General features: G+C 42.4%; 1 protein-coding gene across 13 annotated transcripts in view; it reads left to right on the top strand.

The window, feature by feature from the left end:
- Nucleotides 1-18,372, top strand: part of GPHN (gephyrin) — a 268,675-nt gene that overhangs the window by 124,850 nt on the left and 125,453 nt on the right. For all 13 annotated transcript variants that reach the window (XM_040411337.1, XM_040411335.1, XM_040411331.1 and 10 more), the window contains exons 5-6: nt 6,684-6,778; nt 15,086-15,152. In XM_040411337.1, coding sequence (XP_040267271.1) covers nt 6,684-6,778; nt 15,086-15,152 — 162 coding nt within the window. The remainder of the gene's footprint in view (nt 1-6,683; nt 6,779-15,085; nt 15,153-18,372) is intronic.

The raw sequence follows: 18,372 nt of genomic DNA, 5'->3' as shown, positions 1-18,372 counted from the left end.
CTAGATGTAGTTCATGTTGGCAGCCTAGGGGGCGTGTCATTTCTTCTGCATCCTTTTCCCTATGACAGTTCAGTGGCATGTCCTTTATGCTGCAGCTCTCTTCTCCATCACAGCTCATGGGGCATGTCCTTTATGCTGCAGCTCTCTCCCTGTCACAGCTCAGGAAGCGTGTTCTTTCTGCTTCAGCTCTCTTCTTCATCGCAGCTCAGACAGTGTGTCCTTTATGCTGCAGCTCTCTTCTCCATCACAGCTCAGACAATGTGTCCTTTCTGCTTCAGCTCTCTTCTCTATCACAGCTCATGGGGCATGTCCTTTCTGCTTCAGCTCTCTTCCTATCACAGCTCATGGGGCATGTCCTTTCTGCTTTAGCTCTCTTCCTATCACAGCTCATGGGGCATGTCCTTTCTGCTTCAGCTCTCTTCCTATCACAGCTCATGGGGCATGTCCTTTCTGCTTTAGCTCTCTTCCTATCACAGCTCATGGGGCATGTCCTTTCTGCTGGAGCTCTCTTCCTGTCACAGCTCAGACAGTGTGTCCTTTCTGCTTCAGCTCTCTTCTCCATCACAGCTCAGACAGCGTGTCCTTTCTGCTTCAGCTCTCTTCCTATCACAGCTCATGGGGCATGTCCTTTCTGCTTTAGCTCTCTTCCTATCACAGCTCAGACAGTGTGTCCTTTCTGCTTCAGCTCTCTTCCTATCTCAGCTCATGGGGCATGTCCTTTCTGCTTCAGCTCTCTCACAGTCGTCGCTCGGGGGTTGTCCTTTCTCTTCCAGCTATCACAGCTCAGTGGATGTGTCCTTTCTGCTGCAGCTTTCCCCATCACAGCTCAGGGTGTGTGTCTTTTTCGCTTGAGCTCTCTCTTTCACAGCTCAGTTAGCGTGTCCTTTCTGCTGGAGCTCTTTCCCTATCACTAATCACCAGCATGATAAACTTTATTTGATTCATTTATTTATTTATTTTGAATGAGACGTTTCTTTATTGTGAAAAAGAAGCAAAATAAATAAATATATATATTCACACACATTTAGTATTGCTTTAATCGTATTGACCCATAGAATAAAAGTAACATACTAGTTATGTCACATGATGAATGATATAAAGTGCAACAGCAAGCTGCTTTTTTTCCCCCAAAAGCGTTATTGTTGTGCAGTATGTACCCCAAAATGATGCCATTGAAAAATACAGTCCATTCTGCAAAAAACAATCCCTTATCTGTTCCATGGGAAATAAAACGGAAAGTTAAAGTAAAAAAATCCCTGCGACCTTAGCGCCAAAATAATGCCTTAGCTGCATTAGGGGTTAAAGTGACAACCCCTATCCAAAGGATTTGGGATAATTAACTCATTGGTGAGCGTTCTGCTTATCCAGAGGAGCAGCAGGTAAAGCGTGCTCACTACCGCTCCATTCATTCTCCAAGGGACTGTCGGAGAGCAGAAATAAAAAGCAAATAAAGAAATAAATACATTGATATTGTAATTTTAGGCAATACCGCCTGGCCAGAAGTGTGACCCAGTGTTGTCTGCCCAGACTTTATATTATACGTATTACCTTTCATTGTAATCTTTTCCTTCTGATGATTATGAGGTAACTGCTGCTCCTGCCTCCATTATACACAGCACAAGCTGAAAAGTGATCACTAGCACACAGGAAACAATATTTCAGAATAATGACATAAAAATACATTATGAAAGAAATGACTACCCAAATAAAAGAAAAGTGTTTAAATTATTTTCTGTTGATTACTTTTCTGCGTAAAATTAGTAGAGGATGCATTATGTATCTATGTTACAGACTAAGGCCCCTTTATCAACTCCCCACCCCCTTTCTTTTAATACATGTTTCAAGTCATGGTCATTATACTACTATAAGCTGCCATTCAATCTGTTACAGCGGCAGCTGCAAGCCACTGCTGGCCCGCAAGGGTACCTGAGCAATATGTTCCTAAGTTCCTGCACAGCTGTGCTGTATTCTGTCTGCCCGTGTACTGACTTTCTGCCTGTTTACTGTACTCTGACCTTCTGTTGCCTGACCTGACCTGTGCCAGACCTCTGTATAGATCCTAAGCTATCTACCGTGACCTTGGACCTGTTCCCCTATTGCATGCCCTGACCTCAGCCTGTCCCTGACCACGATTTTGACTGCCTCTTGGTGTCAATCATACAGAGACTACTCTGGGAAGTAGTAGCCAGCAGCGAAGTCCATATCCTTGTATATGGGTTAAAGGGTGAATATCAGGGAACTGCCAGGGTAACGCCCTTTGGATTTGACGATGGCATATGGGAGCTCAAAAACTTGGAAGTGCGTGTTCCCGGGTGTGCACCAGCTCGCCCTAGCGGGGATTGGGAAGACAGATAGTGTATGCAGCAGGCTCGTCCTCCTGAATGATCCAAAACTACCACAGATAGGTTTCTATGGAGAACCTACCTGTGACGTGGCTCCATAGGAACATAGCATAAGGCCCCTTGCAGACGAGCGTGAGCGGAATAGTTGCGGATGCATTCAGTGAAAAATTCGTGATTTTTTTTTTGCGCTGGTGCAAAAGCGCGTGCTAAAAAACGGAAGGTTTACAAACAACATCTCTTAGCAACCATCCGTGAAAAACGCAGCCCCATTCACTTCTATGGGGCCAGCGTTGCGTGAAAATCGCAGAATATAGAACATGCTGAGATTTTCACGCAACGCACAAGTGATGCGTGAAAAATAACGCTCATGTACACAGGTCCATTGAAATGAATGGGTCCGGATTCAGTGCGGGCGCAATGCGTTCGCATCACGCATCGCACCCGCGCGGAATACTCGCTCGTCTGCAAGGGGCCTAAGTCTTATAGACACCAATGCTAATCCATTAGGGTCTATGAGAGAAGCAATCTAGTGATTGCTTGTTCAAGTTCCCTAGGGGAGCTATTAAAAAGTTTTAAAAAAAATGAAAAATGTGAAAAATTTAAAAAATCTAATCACCCCAAAATAAACAATATAAAAATGAACGTAGTGCGCATTGCCACATGTGAAAACAGCCATACTATTAAAATATTTATCCCATACGGCAAACTGCGAAATGGAAAACAAAAAATCAAAATGGCCGATTTGCCTTTTTTGGGTCGCTTCACCTTCACCCAAAAATTTAATAAAAGTTATCAAAAAGTCATACACACTCCAAAGTGGTATCAATGAAAATAAGCCCAAAAAAGTTATAGGGGTCAGAATATGGAGATGAAGAAAAAAAAATTTTTTCAAGGTTTTTCGTTTTTTCTGTATTAAAACGCAAGAATAACTATACAGATGTATCGTTGTAATCATACTAACCTGGAGAATGAAGGCAACAGGTCAGTAAAAATAAAATAAAGGCAACACAGTAAAAATAAAACCCATAAAGCGGTGCCAGAATTACGTTGTTTTTTTTTTTTTCAATTACACCTCATTTGAATTTTTTTTGCAGCTACACACTACAGCTTATGCATTATTAAATTGTGTCATTGAAGGAAGCACTCACCAGTTCTATAAAGGCCAATTTATTATCTCCTTACATACACTGCAAAGGAATAGGAGCACAGCACGGGGCTAACAGCCGTTCTATGTATAAATGACATAATAACTTTATTCTCTGGGTCATTCTGATTACGGTGGCACAAATTATATTGTTTTTATTATGTTCTACGCCTTTCACCGTAAAACCCCCTTTTTTTTTCTTTTCTTTTTTTCGAAATAATTTGTTTTTGTGTCGTCGCATTCCAGGACCCAGAACATTTTTATCTTTCTAACGGTGTAACTTTGTGACGGCTTGTCTTTTGGGAAATGATTTATATTTTTCATTGGTACCATTTTTTTTATTGCTTTTTATTCTGTTTTAGTAGAGAAGATGAATAGAAAGCAGCAATTCTGGTTTTGTTTTTTACTGTGTTTTTTGTGTGACCTGTGAATAATGTACCATTTTCACAGTAAGGGTTGTTACAGATGCAGCACACCTAGGGTTGCCACTTTCCCCCCCAAAAAATACCACCCCTATTTACCTGGGTGAAAAGGGAGTGTAATTTTAACATATTTGACACCAGTGGTTTGTTAATTCTTTGAGTTTTGCTGCATTATTATTATTATTATTATTATTATTATTATTATTATTTTAACTCCAGTCATTTTTAAAATAAAATGCTGCAAAGGCCTCATGTGTGAACAGGTGTTATGGAGTGAGCCCTTATGGAGAAACAAATAATCACAAAGCCAGGAAAACACTCAGGACCTTGACATACATTGTTTCCTTCAGTTGATAGTATTACCGCTACTAGTGTTACTGCCACCAGGAGGCGCCTCCGCCAGAGATCTCCAAGGACTCCACAACTTCAGGAACCTATCACGAGTCCTATTTATCCACCCAGTCATCTCCTCAAATCTACAAATTTGGTTAACCTTAGCTTTCCATTCAAGTATGGAGGGAGGGTTTGTGTATAGCCAATGTAGAGGAATTATCATCTTGGCTGCTGCTAGGAGATGCGATACTAGGTTCTTTTTTGACGGAGCGTAATCCGATGTGGGAAGGGATAGAACTACCATTTCTAGCTTGAGCTTGAAATCTGGAGTTGTGAGTTTCCGCATTATTGCTTCTACTTCTCCCCAATAAGCTTTGATTCTGGGACAGTCCCACCATATATGTGATAATGTACCTATTCCACCTCCACATCTCCAACACTCCCTTGCATCAGACAAACCTCTCCTAAAGAGGAGGTCAGGTGTTCTATACCACCTTGTTAGCAATTTGAAGTGGTTCTCCTTTAGACGAGTACATACTGAGAATCCATGCGAGTTTGCTAGTACCCTTTTAACTTCTGCATCACTTAGAACTCTATTCAATTCCTTTTCCCATTCCCTAAGATATAGGGGCTTCAGTGGTTCTCCCAGGCCTCCCACCAAAGGATAAAGCTTTGCAACCTTTCTTGCGACTGTGATTGGTGAGCATATCAATTTCTCAAAATCAGTCATAGACCTTTGCAGTGAGTACTGCTCTTTCAATTCCCCGCACACAGCTCTAATATGGGACTTCATGAGAAAAAATCCTTATGAGTCCACTATCTCACGTGGAAGCAATTCGAGGATGGAAGATTCTACCTCAGGCGTGCCTAGTTGATGTAAGATAAGACCATAGCTGCGGTTTGTCTCTATTATTTTTATTAAGGAGTTCCGGGATAAGGCTTACCGGCATCAGTGGAGATGGGTTGGGTGCCAGAGTTTTGCTAATTTCTCTCCAGACCTCTCCTAGCCCTATGAGCATGGGGTCTACACCTATATCTATTTTTGTGTATTTATCTGGTAGCCAGAGATGTTACTGAAAACTTTGGCCCGCACTATGTCTGCATATAGCATGCACATCTGGTTGTCTTTTAGGGTCTACTAGTTCAAGCCATCTATTGAGCTGTATTGCTTTATAATAGCTAGCGACATCTGGCAATCCCAGACCCCCTTGTTCCTTATTTCTAGTCAGGATTCTATGAGAGATACGAGGCTTCTTGCCATTCCATAAAAACCTAGAGAACATACTTCTTATACTTAAGAGAAAGGATTTAGGAAGCCATATTGGGACTAACTGCATAACGTATAAGATTTTGGGCATTACATAGGCTTTTAAAATGTTTTTCCGACCCATCCAGGAGAGATAAGGTAGGTTGTAAGTCTGAAGTAAATCCCGTATTTCTTTTAAGAGGGGGGTAAAATTATGTAAGTATAAGTCTTTGGTGTCTTTGGGAATATGAATCCCTAAGTATTTTCTCACTCATTTTTGGGGGGAAAAAATCCCTATATGTAACAGAGGGATACAGAGGATTGATGCCATTCACTAAAGTCCATTTTATCCCCCCACCCTTGCCCCAGGGAGAGAGGATCTTTGTCTATCCTCCCTGCAGTCTTTCAGCATGACCCGCACTGCACCCTCTTGTCCTCCACGCTGATTGAGATAAGAACCGAATGAAACCGGTGGCCTCTTTAACCAGAAATATCTCAGGCTACAGTTGAGCTAGAGTCACAGTCTTGTTTTAAAGTTGATAATCGAAGGATTGTGTTGCTAAGTGCCGGTTAATCCTGGACTATGCTTTTAAAGAGGTTTCTCCCAGAAAGAGCACCAAACCTGTCCTCAGCTTGTATATGGCATTCAAGTGTTCAGTCTTACACAACCCATGTTCATATATGGCACTGTTTATGGAAGAAAGCAGCCGTGTTTCTCTAATCACGGAAATTATTTTAGGTTTTTTTTTTAATTGGTATGGTCAAGGACTTATGGAAAAAGTGGGAATATCTGCAAATACATGATTCTAAAACAGGAGCCTCTTGAGCCACAGATGAGTTAGAATGACTTTGAAAGAGATACAACCCTCATGCGAAGACCTACCAGTTATTTGGAGCTCTGGTATGGAAACCATAGAAGTCTGTGGACTCGTTTTATCTCTTAATCACTAGTTGTTGGTGTAGCTTAACCTGTTGCACTCAATCCCAGGTAGCTGCTGGCTTCCTGGTTGACTTTGCAAAGGAAGCACCTACCTAGGGTGGCAATAAGATGCTTAAAACCTGTTAAATGCCCCAATGCCACAAAGTTTAAAAATTGTAAATTTAATATATAATGCATCAAATTGGTAAGTTTCCCAATATTTATCTACTGAATGGGGCATAATAATAATATGAATGTCAATTATTTCTCTCCATAGGCCACGAAAGAAGTAATAGAACGGGAAGCCCCAGGAATGGCCTTGGCAATGCTCATGGGATCCCTCAATGTTACACCCCTAGGAATGCTCTCTAGGTAAAACTCTACCGCCTACACAGCTGTGATGTTTGTCATTTGTCTATGTGTTGCACACTATTACTGTAAAATTAATTTCTACTTTCTTAAACTTTTTTTTTTACATAGATCTATAATAATTTATCATCTTGGGAGTTAGAGCGATAGAGCCCCCAAAATCCCCTGTGTAGAGAAATGTTTGTTGGCCACTAGAGGGAGCTTACTGAATACAAATCATTCTGTCAAAAAACAGCGGGCTGAATGAGACTGGTTAGCAAAACCAGCAAGAAGTTCTCAGCATTACTGCATCCTGGCAGGATGCAAACCTGCAGAACTTCCTGCTTTCATCAGCTTCTTGCTGGTTTTGCTAACCAGTCCCAGGATAGCTTGCTCCACTTAACTAACATAGAGAGAGGTTGTGTAGAGGGCATAACTATTGTAGAGGGAGCAGTATGGCTGGTGGAATAAGCACTGAAAAACATTACAGAGCAAAGCATGCTGGGCCTGGTTAGCAAATACAGTGGGAAGCTGATTAAAACAGGAAGTTCTTAATGTAAACATCCTGCCAGGATTCAGTGATGCTGAGAACAAGGGAAGCAAAGTGCTGACATGAAAAACAGGTATACAGGGCATAAATATGCAGTGTTTGGGATACCCTTTGTAGATACAAAAGATTTAATTTTGGGACAGAACCTCTTTAACTATATGTCTGTACAGGCAATTTTGAGCTCCATAAAAAATAAGAAGGGGTTTAGGCCCCATAAAATATATATCAGCCAAATGCTTGTCCAGCTCCCGATCCTTCATACACATGCACACTCAACTGTGCAAAGGGTGCACTTGTTGGAATGGGGAGAAAGCTGCCCGCCTAACACCTGTGGCAGGCACTTAACTCCTCGAAGACACAAGGATCGGGCAATACAAATCATTCTGCTTTCTGGGGAGGGTCAGGAGGCCCCCATACACATTAATCGGTCAGCCGATCCTGACGAAATAGGCAGATTCAGCTGATATTTGTTTAATTGTATGGCCAGCATTGGACTGCTTAAAAGATTGATACAGATTGAAATGAGCCCTTAATCTTGGACCGAAAAATGGCATTCACATGAAAGGGTTATTCCTTTCTGGACATTTATGGAATACCCACCTTTGGGACCTCCACCTGTCTCAAGGACAGTGCCCCATCTCTTTTTTCCACTGTGAATGGAGAGGTGGCTGTGCATCTGTGTCTCTCTCCATTTACTTCTATGGGAGTTCTAAAAATAGCCAAGTATGTTTTTAGTCTGGGCTATGAAGCTGTCCCTCTGTGGTGGACATCAATAGCTGCCACGTACTCTCCTCCTCCAGTTGTCTCTAATATGGATATGGAGCAGGGGGCTTAGGAGGTGAGATGTGGGCCACAACGCCATGCCAGCCCTACCTTCAGCATGCTGCCTAGACTTCCTTTAATAATGACCCCTAAAGTTCCCTCATTACAATGTAACTGGCCAACAGCAGTGAAGAGGTTTGGGTTGGCCCTATGGTGCATTAGCCCACCGGGAAGATTCCCTGTAGGGTCTATGGTCAGTCCTTCATACAAGGTTTCAGCATGTTTTCTTAAGGTCTAATATTTTCTGGCTAACTATGTCTTTGAAGGATCTGAAAGGCTTTATTAGACGACAGCATATACTTTAGTGATGCTCGGCTGTATTGTTGGTTCTTGCTCAGTGTTAATTTATGAAAGATGGCCGTCATTGCTGATCAATATCTGCCATCACCTCCAGCGAGAATCACACTAACAGCTCCTAGTGGTTGAGGGTGGGGGCTGTTTATCACGTTATTGGGAATGCAGTAAATGGATTTCCAGTAAAGTAGCCATCTTTCATTTGTGATTTGGCCTGGGCAGAGACATTCTTGCCAATAGTTTTAGTGTATTTATATAGGGGTGTGGTTGTAAGTATTGATCGACATGCAAAGATCATTGGGCTATAAGGTCTTAAGGCCTCGATTATTTTTCTTTCTGGTCGTGATCCACTCCCCTACGTACACAGGAGCTTAGCTATAGGGAAGCAGATGGTAACAGTTTCACCCAAGACATTGTGCCTGAGGGAGATCAAAGGCCGCAAAAGAACCGTGATAAGGCCCCATTCAAACAACATATTTTGCAAAGGCAAAATCCACTACTCATTCTGCGGCAGAAACCCCTTCGGTTTCTGCTGTGGTTTTTTAGTATGAATGCCATAGACCTGCTCCTGGTTTAACCTCTTGAATAGCACTAAACCACGAGCAGATATCTGCCTTAGCTAAAAATCCTACTGTTTTGTGTCTACAAATAGATGTCTCCATGGTTACAGACTACAAGAAAACATTGAGTGTAGTCAGATCCTGCATTTCCTTCCTACCAACCAAATGTATGTTAATAAGAAGTAGGGGGCAGATAGAAGGAGGTATGACTTTGGCACCGGGCTAAACTGAGGGTTCGTTTGTTGTCTATAACCATGGAGATACTTAGGTCTTAGTAGGAGTTGTAGGCACAAAACAATAAGGGAATATTCCCACAACGGATTTTGAAAATACGCTGAAAACGTTGGGCTTTTTTTTTCCCCAGCCTCCTATTTTTTCAGCTTCCCATTCATTTGAATGGATGAATCAGTGCGGATTCCACTGCTTCTTTATCCCATGTTGTTTTTTTCAGAGTGTAAAAAAAAAAGCAACAAGTTCTTCCTCCCATTGAAATGAATGGGGGGTTTTTTATAGGTGTTTTTGATGTGAAAAACAGTTCCATAAAAGGACATGTGAGCAGGCCCTAAGAGTAGAGATGAGCGAACTTCTGTTTTAAGTTCGGCGTCTAAAGTTCGGCTTCCGGTTAGCGGAGGATCCCGATATGGATTCCGAATTTCGTTGTGGTCCGTGGTAGCGGAATCAATAATGGCCATTATTGATTCCGCTACCACGGACCACAACGGAATTCGGAATCCATATCGGGATCCTCCGCTAACCGGAAGCCGAACTTTAGACACCGAACTTAAAAGAGACGTTCGCTCATCTCTACCTAAGAGATTTTAGATCTAGAACTCTCCTTGGCTCTCACCAGCTAAAATATGATCAGGCTTGGGCTTCACCTTTGGCGGTGGTCTGCGCCAAAATTTGTAAAAAATTACCTCAATTTACTTTAAATATGCACTGTAAAAAAAAAAACTTTGCATAAGGGCTTATCTACTTGTCCTATTATTGTCCGCATTACGGACAAGGATAGTACTGTTCTATTAGGGGCCACCTGTTCCGTTCCACAAAATACGGAATGCACACGGACGGCATCCGTTTTTTTGTGGACCTCAAAATACATACAGTCGTGTGCATGAACTGATCATTCACTCTCGGTGTACTGCTAAAATCCACCTTGAAAGACTAGACTAGATATATTATCAACTGGTTGAGAAATTAGGTTAAATGCTGCCCTTAGAAGCCTTTGGACAGGGGAAGAGGAGCTGCTGGAGGGAGACAGAGGCAGAGACACACAAAGATGCTGCTGTTTCTAGTAAGTTTTCTGTCTCACCCCAGTGCAGTATTCACATCAACACTGCTCAGTACTGCTGTATAATATTTTCAATGTTGATGTTCAGAGGATGTGTTACAGAGAAATAGCGGACCAGGTACTCCTCTTCTCTGTGTGCTATGTAAGGGAGGCATCATAACCGCTAATATCCACCACCTTGGAGCTGAGATAGAGCCTGCAGAGGAGAAGGCTGGTGAGAAAAAAATGCCAGATATGAGCGACATAATGGCCAGATATAGTATCATTTCTTATTTACACATAACCACTTAGGGTGCATTCACATGACTGTATGTGTTACGGTCCGCAAAAAATGCAGATGACATGTATTGCATCCGTTTTTTCTTGGCAGACACATTGCGGCTGCCTGTTGTAGCTGATCGGCGGTGGTGAGGTTAGATCATCAATGTGTAAGAACCGGAAAACCTTTTTGAACTCAGGATTATCTGAGCAAAACACATTTGTCAACTCTCGAGATAGAATTCTAGTTTTTTTTTTTTGTGATTTAAATTTACTGTTTTATTTGTAAACCTAAAACAGCACTTTGGGTTAAAGTTGCAGGAAGGCGGTTTCTGTAAAACATGGAAAACTGAAGCTGATTACTTTGTTTTTCTTCACAAATGTTACTTTATTGCCAAACCTGAAAACGTAAGGTCGCGCGAACAGCGCTGTGTAGCATCCAGCTGTAAAATATGACTTTGTTTCAGCAAATGTGTTTTCTTGTAATGTGCCTTTTCTTTAAAATGCATTATTTCCCCTGCCAGGCTGTAGATATTAATACAAATCGGGCCGTTCTTGTTCCTTTTGTTATCATAATGTTACAGGGATGTGAAGTTTGGGTATTTATGGTTTTAGCAGATCTATAAAACATTTCTGCCGTACAATAATATTGTAATAAGCGCTTGTCATGTAGTCAGCTGTTTTGCCTATCCCCGTTTACAAGGTGCTGTTTTATAATTCTCCATGTCAGCAGTTCCTTGTCGTTGTCCCTTAGAAAAACAGCAGGGAATGCAGGTAATCTGCAGAGCTCGGAGATGAAAAGCCTGATTTGTAACCAAGGGGAGAGGAATATTCTTCTCTAGCATTGCTGTGAACGTGACTCTGCAATACTGTCACCTAAAATAGCATCTCAGGGAAGCCGGGCGAGATGAATCGTTTTCTCTGCTTGTGCGGGAAGGGGCGAAACCCAGGATCATGCATTAAATGCTACCTCCCGGTAGAGCGCAGAGTGTGTCACTGGACAGTGCCATAAATGTGGACTCCTTATAGATCAGTATTATGAACCCGTAGGTACTCTGCATACAGCTGTGCTTCTAGTGCATAATACATCCATAATATCATCTATCGATCTATATATCTCCTATCTATCCATCTCATATTTATTGATCTATCTGGTATCTATCTCCTATCTTTTTTTCCTTCCTTCCTTCCACAGAATTGATCATTTTTCCTCATCTCACTCAGCCCCCTCATCAGACCTTTCTATCATAGGCACGCTCTCCCAGGTCCACCTAATCCTCTGCCTTGGGGGTCACCTTTGATTCCGCTCTGTTGTTCAGCCGCACATCCTAGCCCTTTCCACCTCCTGTCGCCTCCAACACAGGAATATCTCTCAGATCCGCACATTCTTCAATCCATAATGTGCAAAAATGCTTGTACATGCCCTCATCATCTCCCACCTAGACTACTGTAACATCCTCCTCTGTGGCCTCCCATGTAGCACTCTTGTACCCCTCCAATCTGTCCTCAACTCTGCCGCCCGACTAATCCACCTCTCACCCCGTTACTCTCCTGTCTCTTCTCTCTGCTAATCCCTTCACTATCTCCCAATTGCCCAGAAAATCCAGTATAAAACACTATAAAAATTCAAGGCCGTCCACAACCTGTCCCTTCCATATAACTGACCTGATCTCCTAGTGCTTTTCCACACGGAATCTCCAATCCTCACAAGATCTCCTTCTCTACTCTCCTCTTATCTCCAAGGTTTCTCCCATGCAGCCCCCATACCCTGCAACCCTCTACCACAACATATTAGACACTCACCTACCTTGGAAACTTTCAAAAGGAACTAAACCTGAAAACCCACCTCTTCAGACAAGCCCACAACCTATAGTTACCCTGCTGCCCTGACCACCTCCTTCTCCCATCCCTTGTAGGTTGTAAGCCCTTGCGGGCAGAGTCCTCTCTCCTTCTGTACCAGTTTGTAAGTTGTCTTGTTCCTGCTTATTGTTCTTGTATGTACAGTACAGACCAAAAGTTTGGACACACCTTCTCATTCAAAGAGTTTTCTTTATTTTCATGACTATGAAGGCATCAAAACTATGAATTAACACATGTGGAATTATATACATAACAAACAAGTGTGAAACAACTGAAAATATGTCATATTCTAGGTTCTTCAAAGTAGCCACCTTTTGCTTTGATTACTGCTTTGCACACTCTTGGCATTCTCTTGATGAGATTCAAGAGGTAGTCCCCTGAAATGGTCTTCCAACAGTCTTGAAGGAGTTCCCAGAGATGCTTAGCACTTGTTGGCCCTTTTGCCTTCACTCTGCGGTCCAGCTCACCCCAAACCATCTCGATTGGGTTCAGGTCCGGTGACTGTGGAGGCCAGGTCATCTGACGCAGCACCCCATCACTCTCCTTCATGGTCAAATAGCCCTTACTTTCAAAGTTTTCCCAATTTTTCGGCTGACTGACTGACCTTCATTTCTTAAAGTAATGATGGCCACTCGTTTTTCTTTACTTAGCTGCTTTTTTCTTGCCATAATACAAATTCTAACAGTCTATTCAGTAGGACTATCAGCTGTGTATCCACATGACTTCTCCTCAACGCCACTAATGGTCCCAACCCCATTTATAAGGCAAGAAATCCCACTTATTAAACCTGACAGGGCACACCTGTGAAGTGAAAACCATTTCAGGGGACTACCTCTTGAAGCTCATCAAGAGAATGCCAAGAGTGTGCAAAGCAGTAATCAAAGCAAAAGGTGGCTACTTTGAAGAACCTAGAATATGACATATTTTCAGTTGTTTCACACTTGTTTGTTATGTATATAATTCCACATGTGTTAATTCATAGTTTTGATGCCTTCATAGTCATGAAAATAAAGAAAACTCTTTGAATGAGAAGGTGTGTCCAAACTTTTGGTCTGTACTGTATGTATGTTTACCCCTTTTCATTTGTATTCTGCCATGGAATGAATGGCGCTTTAATAATAATCTATCTGTCTGTCTCTCTAATTATTCATATACTGCCTTATGTAAAAAGATACTTGCAAACACTGGAAACCTGAATAAATGTCAATTGCATTACTGCAATACTTACTATTTGAAAATTAGAAGCTCTCTGCGCACATTTGTGATTAAAATTGGATGAGTCCCGTCTACCAGCGACAAGGTGGCTTCTAAGAGATGGGACCTACACAATCAGACTTGCCTGTCATAAGCTTTTGGCCTACACTCAGGGCAATGTAGAATCCAGCTATATTATACACTCATTAGGAGCCAGCTCATCCGAGCTGTTGGAAGTCACTTTGTCACTGGTAGATAAATGCGCGCAAAGAGCTTCCAATTTTCATATAGTAAGTATAGCGGTAACTACTTGTAGTCCTTGTTTGCTTTTACATTGCAGCCATAGTAGCATGCATCTGACCCCCTTTATCACATTGTTTGGAGGTGCTGGTCTAACTTAGGTTTTTTTTGCATTATCTTATTATCCAGATCACCTGGATATTTGGAGTGGATTTATAGTGTTTTTTAGGGACTTTAGGACCAGACAGAAAACATAGCATAGATAAGGGAGAGGAGGATTGAGGACGAAGTCAAATCTTCGTAAACAGAGGAAGTGATGGTGACCAGCCAGAGGAGACCTTGCACTGGGAATATGAGGGCAAATTAAAATGGGCAACGCCCTCTTCCTGCCAATGCAGAGCCAGTGTATAGTGGAAAACTCCACATAACAATTCTGATACTTGAGCAAGCTTTCATGTATAACATTTTATGGACACCAAGTCTCGCTAACCCAAGTAGATTGACCTGTAAGTGATTTTCAGCCCGTCTTCTGGATATGTCGTAGCAGGATCACAGCTTCACGCTCCTCAGTAGAGTTTTATCTTTCCCAGTTTTCACCCTCAGTCTTTGAAACGTGGCCAGTAGACAATATGCAGCTTACATGCTTCAGACAAGAGATGATGAAAGGAGATCCAGGCTGACAACATCTTGCGTTTCATGCCTCCGCTAAAGAAACCGTGATAACCGATTTCTGACATCTCACACTTCTGACAGCAGTCTCCATACAATTGATTGATTGCTGATAATTAGCGTACGGGATGGAGGCAGAGACACGAATCTAGGTTATACTTCCGACTTCCTAGACGTTACAAGCACTGTGAAATCCTTCAGCACTCGGCTACACGCACACGACCGTTGTGTGTTTTGCGGATGGCGTCAGTGTGCGTTCCGCAATTTGCGGAAGGCATGGACAGCCATTGATATAACTGCAAAACGGACAAGATAAGGACATTTTATAATTTTTTTTGCGGGGCCACGGGATGGAGCAACGGATGCGGACAGCACACGGAGTGCAAAAATTGTGGTTCGGATGCGGACCAAAACAACGGCCGTGTGCATGAGGCCCTACTTTTATAAAACATGCTGAACATAAATATGCATATTGATGATTATTAATATCTTGGGGGGGGGGTTTAGAGCCAGCACCATATTCAGTTTTCTGCAATCTGTTATTATCCATTTTATAACCTTTGTGTTAAGTGTTTGTTCTTTTCTCTCATTAGACCAGTTTGTGGAATCAGAGGCAAAACTCTTATCATCAATTTACCTGGGAGCAAGAAAGGTTCACAGGTAAGTGTACTTCGCAAGTGTCCGGTTCTCCAAGACCAGGAACCGCTGATCATATGGCAGTAGGGGGTGCAGGGGTTTACTAGAAACCTTATCTGGTTCCAGCACAGAGCTCCTTTCTTCTCCACTTCCAGACCTGGCTGGACCAGAAGTGTGACATGCCATCTTCATGTAGGTCTCTGCTGTCAGCCAATCAGTGGCCTCAGTGGTTACGTGCCGAACCTGGACATCGATTGGCTGGCGCAGCGGCGATCTGCATGTGCACGGCACCAGAGGCACGTGGGAACCAGAAGCAGAGAAGAGGGGAGCTGGGTGCTTGAATGGAAAAGTAGTGACCGTTTTATTTTAAAGGGTCGCTGTGCTTTCAGAAAACTTTCAAAAAAGTTTTTATCAGTGGGGGTCTGAGCTCTGAAACGTCCATCCATCTCTTTCTTTGCTGCGAGACTGACTCAATAGAAAGTCTATGGGCCCATCTTGTGCAGCGACGAGCGAGAACATGATAAGCGAGCGCCTCTTTCCCCTTGTTCTAGAAATCAGTGGGTCAACGTCTGACTCTTTAACCTCTTGAGTTCTGTCTGCCCAAATAAAATGGAGTTCCCCCTCTAATATGATATTTCTATTGTTTTCAATTCCTATAGATTCTTAAAAGGGGTCTCCCAGTAGAGTAGGTTCCGAAATACTGGCAATATAAGCTGTCACTTGGTGATTGGCGAGTGTCCAACCCAAGGCTCACACCATCTGGTAGAAAGAAGAGCTGCAGGGCTGTGTAGAGCATCACCAAATGTTCTCTGCCCAGCGCCACAGCCAACCGGCGCCGCGCAGGTTCTGAAGCTCAGCCCTGTCCACTTGACTTGGACTTTGCACAGTGCCTGGAAGGGAATGAAAATGCTGAAGCAGCCTTGGTTGTATGGGGTGGTCCCTGCAGTTGAAACCCCACCGATCAACATGTGATGGAATATCCTAGTGATGTGCTATCTCTTCCCTGCCTGGAATACCCCTTTTTTAGAAAATTTACCCAAAGCTACAAGTTTCTTCCAGGATAGCATGCACTGTAAAGAAGACCAATCTCTGTAGTACGTTAGTGGGTGCAAAAGTCCTGCCCTAAACGCCGAGTTCCGGCTTGCTGAATTAATATCATCATTGCAGAGCCTGTAGTATCTACCAGAGGGTTTTCCATCTACAGATGTGAGGGTCCTCCATAATACTACTGTGTGCTTTCTTCCCAGAACAACTCCTATCTAAGTATTGCGATTCCTTACGTAGCATCTAGCAGAAGAGTAGCCAGAGTTGGGTGATGCTCACCGAATGGCCATGTCTTTGTGATTCAGGCATGATACTATAGTGGAGTGTCTTCTTCACACCTCAAGAATATACCCATTGTAAGTAGAGGTAAAGCAAACACACCAGAAATACTTCAGTGCCAGAAAGTAGCCATGAAAGATGAACTTTATTTGTGTTTGAATGGTCGGACCCTCCTTCAGACCTGAATAGTAACTTTTTTACAGCCTTCCAAGATGAAGTTGGAATTTTTTTTTGCCACCTCTTGTCAAGAATTCCTTATGAATCATCACTTCTTGTCCATTTCCTCAGATTTTAGGGTTTAGGAAATTGGAACAAACAGAATTTTTGAGAAAATTGACCTATTGTGTAAATCGTGTTTTTATGTTAAAGAACTGTGGTGATGATATTTTTTTTATAATTTTCCATGTTATTATCTATATATAAAATCCTGCAGTTTTCTTACTGGCTACTAAACCCAATAATAGACAACATGGAGCCTGTAGAGATTGCTTTTCATCATTATCATCATCATAGGCAGGATTCAATGACAGATGACACCTCTATATGTAGATAACACATGCTCACAGCTTACCTTCTCCCCCTCCCCGCACATTGCCCTCTGCAGAGGTCACAGAGCATGCCTACAAAACTCTCCTATAGAAGTCAACGAGTCCCTTCCAGTCTATTGCGTCTATGGGCCATGGTGGCTGCTGTAAAGCATTTGTCCAAGACTTCATTCACACGATCGTATTTTCAGTCCGTATCCAATCCGCAATTCTTGCAAATAGGATGCAGACCCATTCATTTCAATGGGGCTGCAAAAGATGCGGACAGCACTCTCTCCGTGTGCTGTTTGCATCTGTATGTCCGTTCCACGGCACCTGCAAAAAAATAGAACATGTCCTACTCTTGTCCGTTTGGTGGACAAGAATAGACATTTCCATCCAGGGCCGGATGTCCCAATATGCAAAATGCAGAGCGCATACAGCCGGTATCCGTGTTTTGGGGGTTGGCAAAAACGGAAACGGTCGTGTGAATGGTATTATAGGGGTTGTGCAGCCAGTACATATTGATAACCTATCCTCAGCATAAGTCATCAATACCTGATCGGACCCCCTCCGATCAGATACGAGGATAGGTTATCTATATGCACTGGCTGCAGAAGCGCTTTAACAACTGCTCAGGCAAGATGGCTGCCCCCATAATTGGAGAATAAGGAGAATTTAAAAAAATGTATAATTTAGTTAAAAAAAAAAAAAACTGATTAGAAAAAAAAAAATTATATGTGTCACTGTCTGGTTCTAACTGGAAGAAAAAATAATAGGTGACCTATCCCTTTAATAAAATAAAATATATTAAAAATATATAATATATTTTTAATGGGATATCCCCATCTTAGACATTTACAGTATGCCACGCTCTGACGATATGCCATAAATGCCACCTTTGGAATTGGCACTTGTCTCCCGACCTGTGGTAGCACTCCTCATTTATTTATATGTGAGTTCTTTGGATATGCCATAAATGTTTAAGTGGGAAACCACCTTTTTTTGCTTTTCTTGGCACAAGGGTCAAGTCTTCAACCTACTAATTCCTTTTTGGCTTATTATTAATAATGGAGAGTTATTATTTTTGTTTTTTGGTTTTGTACACACCAATCAGCCAAACCAAGAGTTCAGCGCGGTGACTTGGCTGCAGAATTCCCCAGATCTCAATCCGATCCGGAATTTGTGGAGTCTGATCCGTGGAGACCCCACCTCTTTATTTACGAGATTAAAAGGATCTGCTGCTAACCTCTTGGTGCCAGATATCTTCGGAGTTCTTGCGAAGTCGACACTTTGACAGTTTAGAGATGTCTTGGCAGCACTAAGAGAACCTTCAATAGGCGGGTGGTGTGAATAGGGTTTTCCAGGAGTAAAATACTGATGACCTACCAGAATAG

The sequence above is a fragment of the Bufo bufo genome, chromosome 11 (assembly GCF_905171765.1).
Source record: "Bufo bufo chromosome 11, aBufBuf1.1, whole genome shotgun sequence".
Classification (NCBI taxonomy): domain Eukaryota; kingdom Metazoa; phylum Chordata; class Amphibia; order Anura; family Bufonidae; genus Bufo; species Bufo bufo.
Note: the sequence above shows the minus strand (reverse complement) of the source record. Positions and strands in the feature narration are given on the sequence as shown.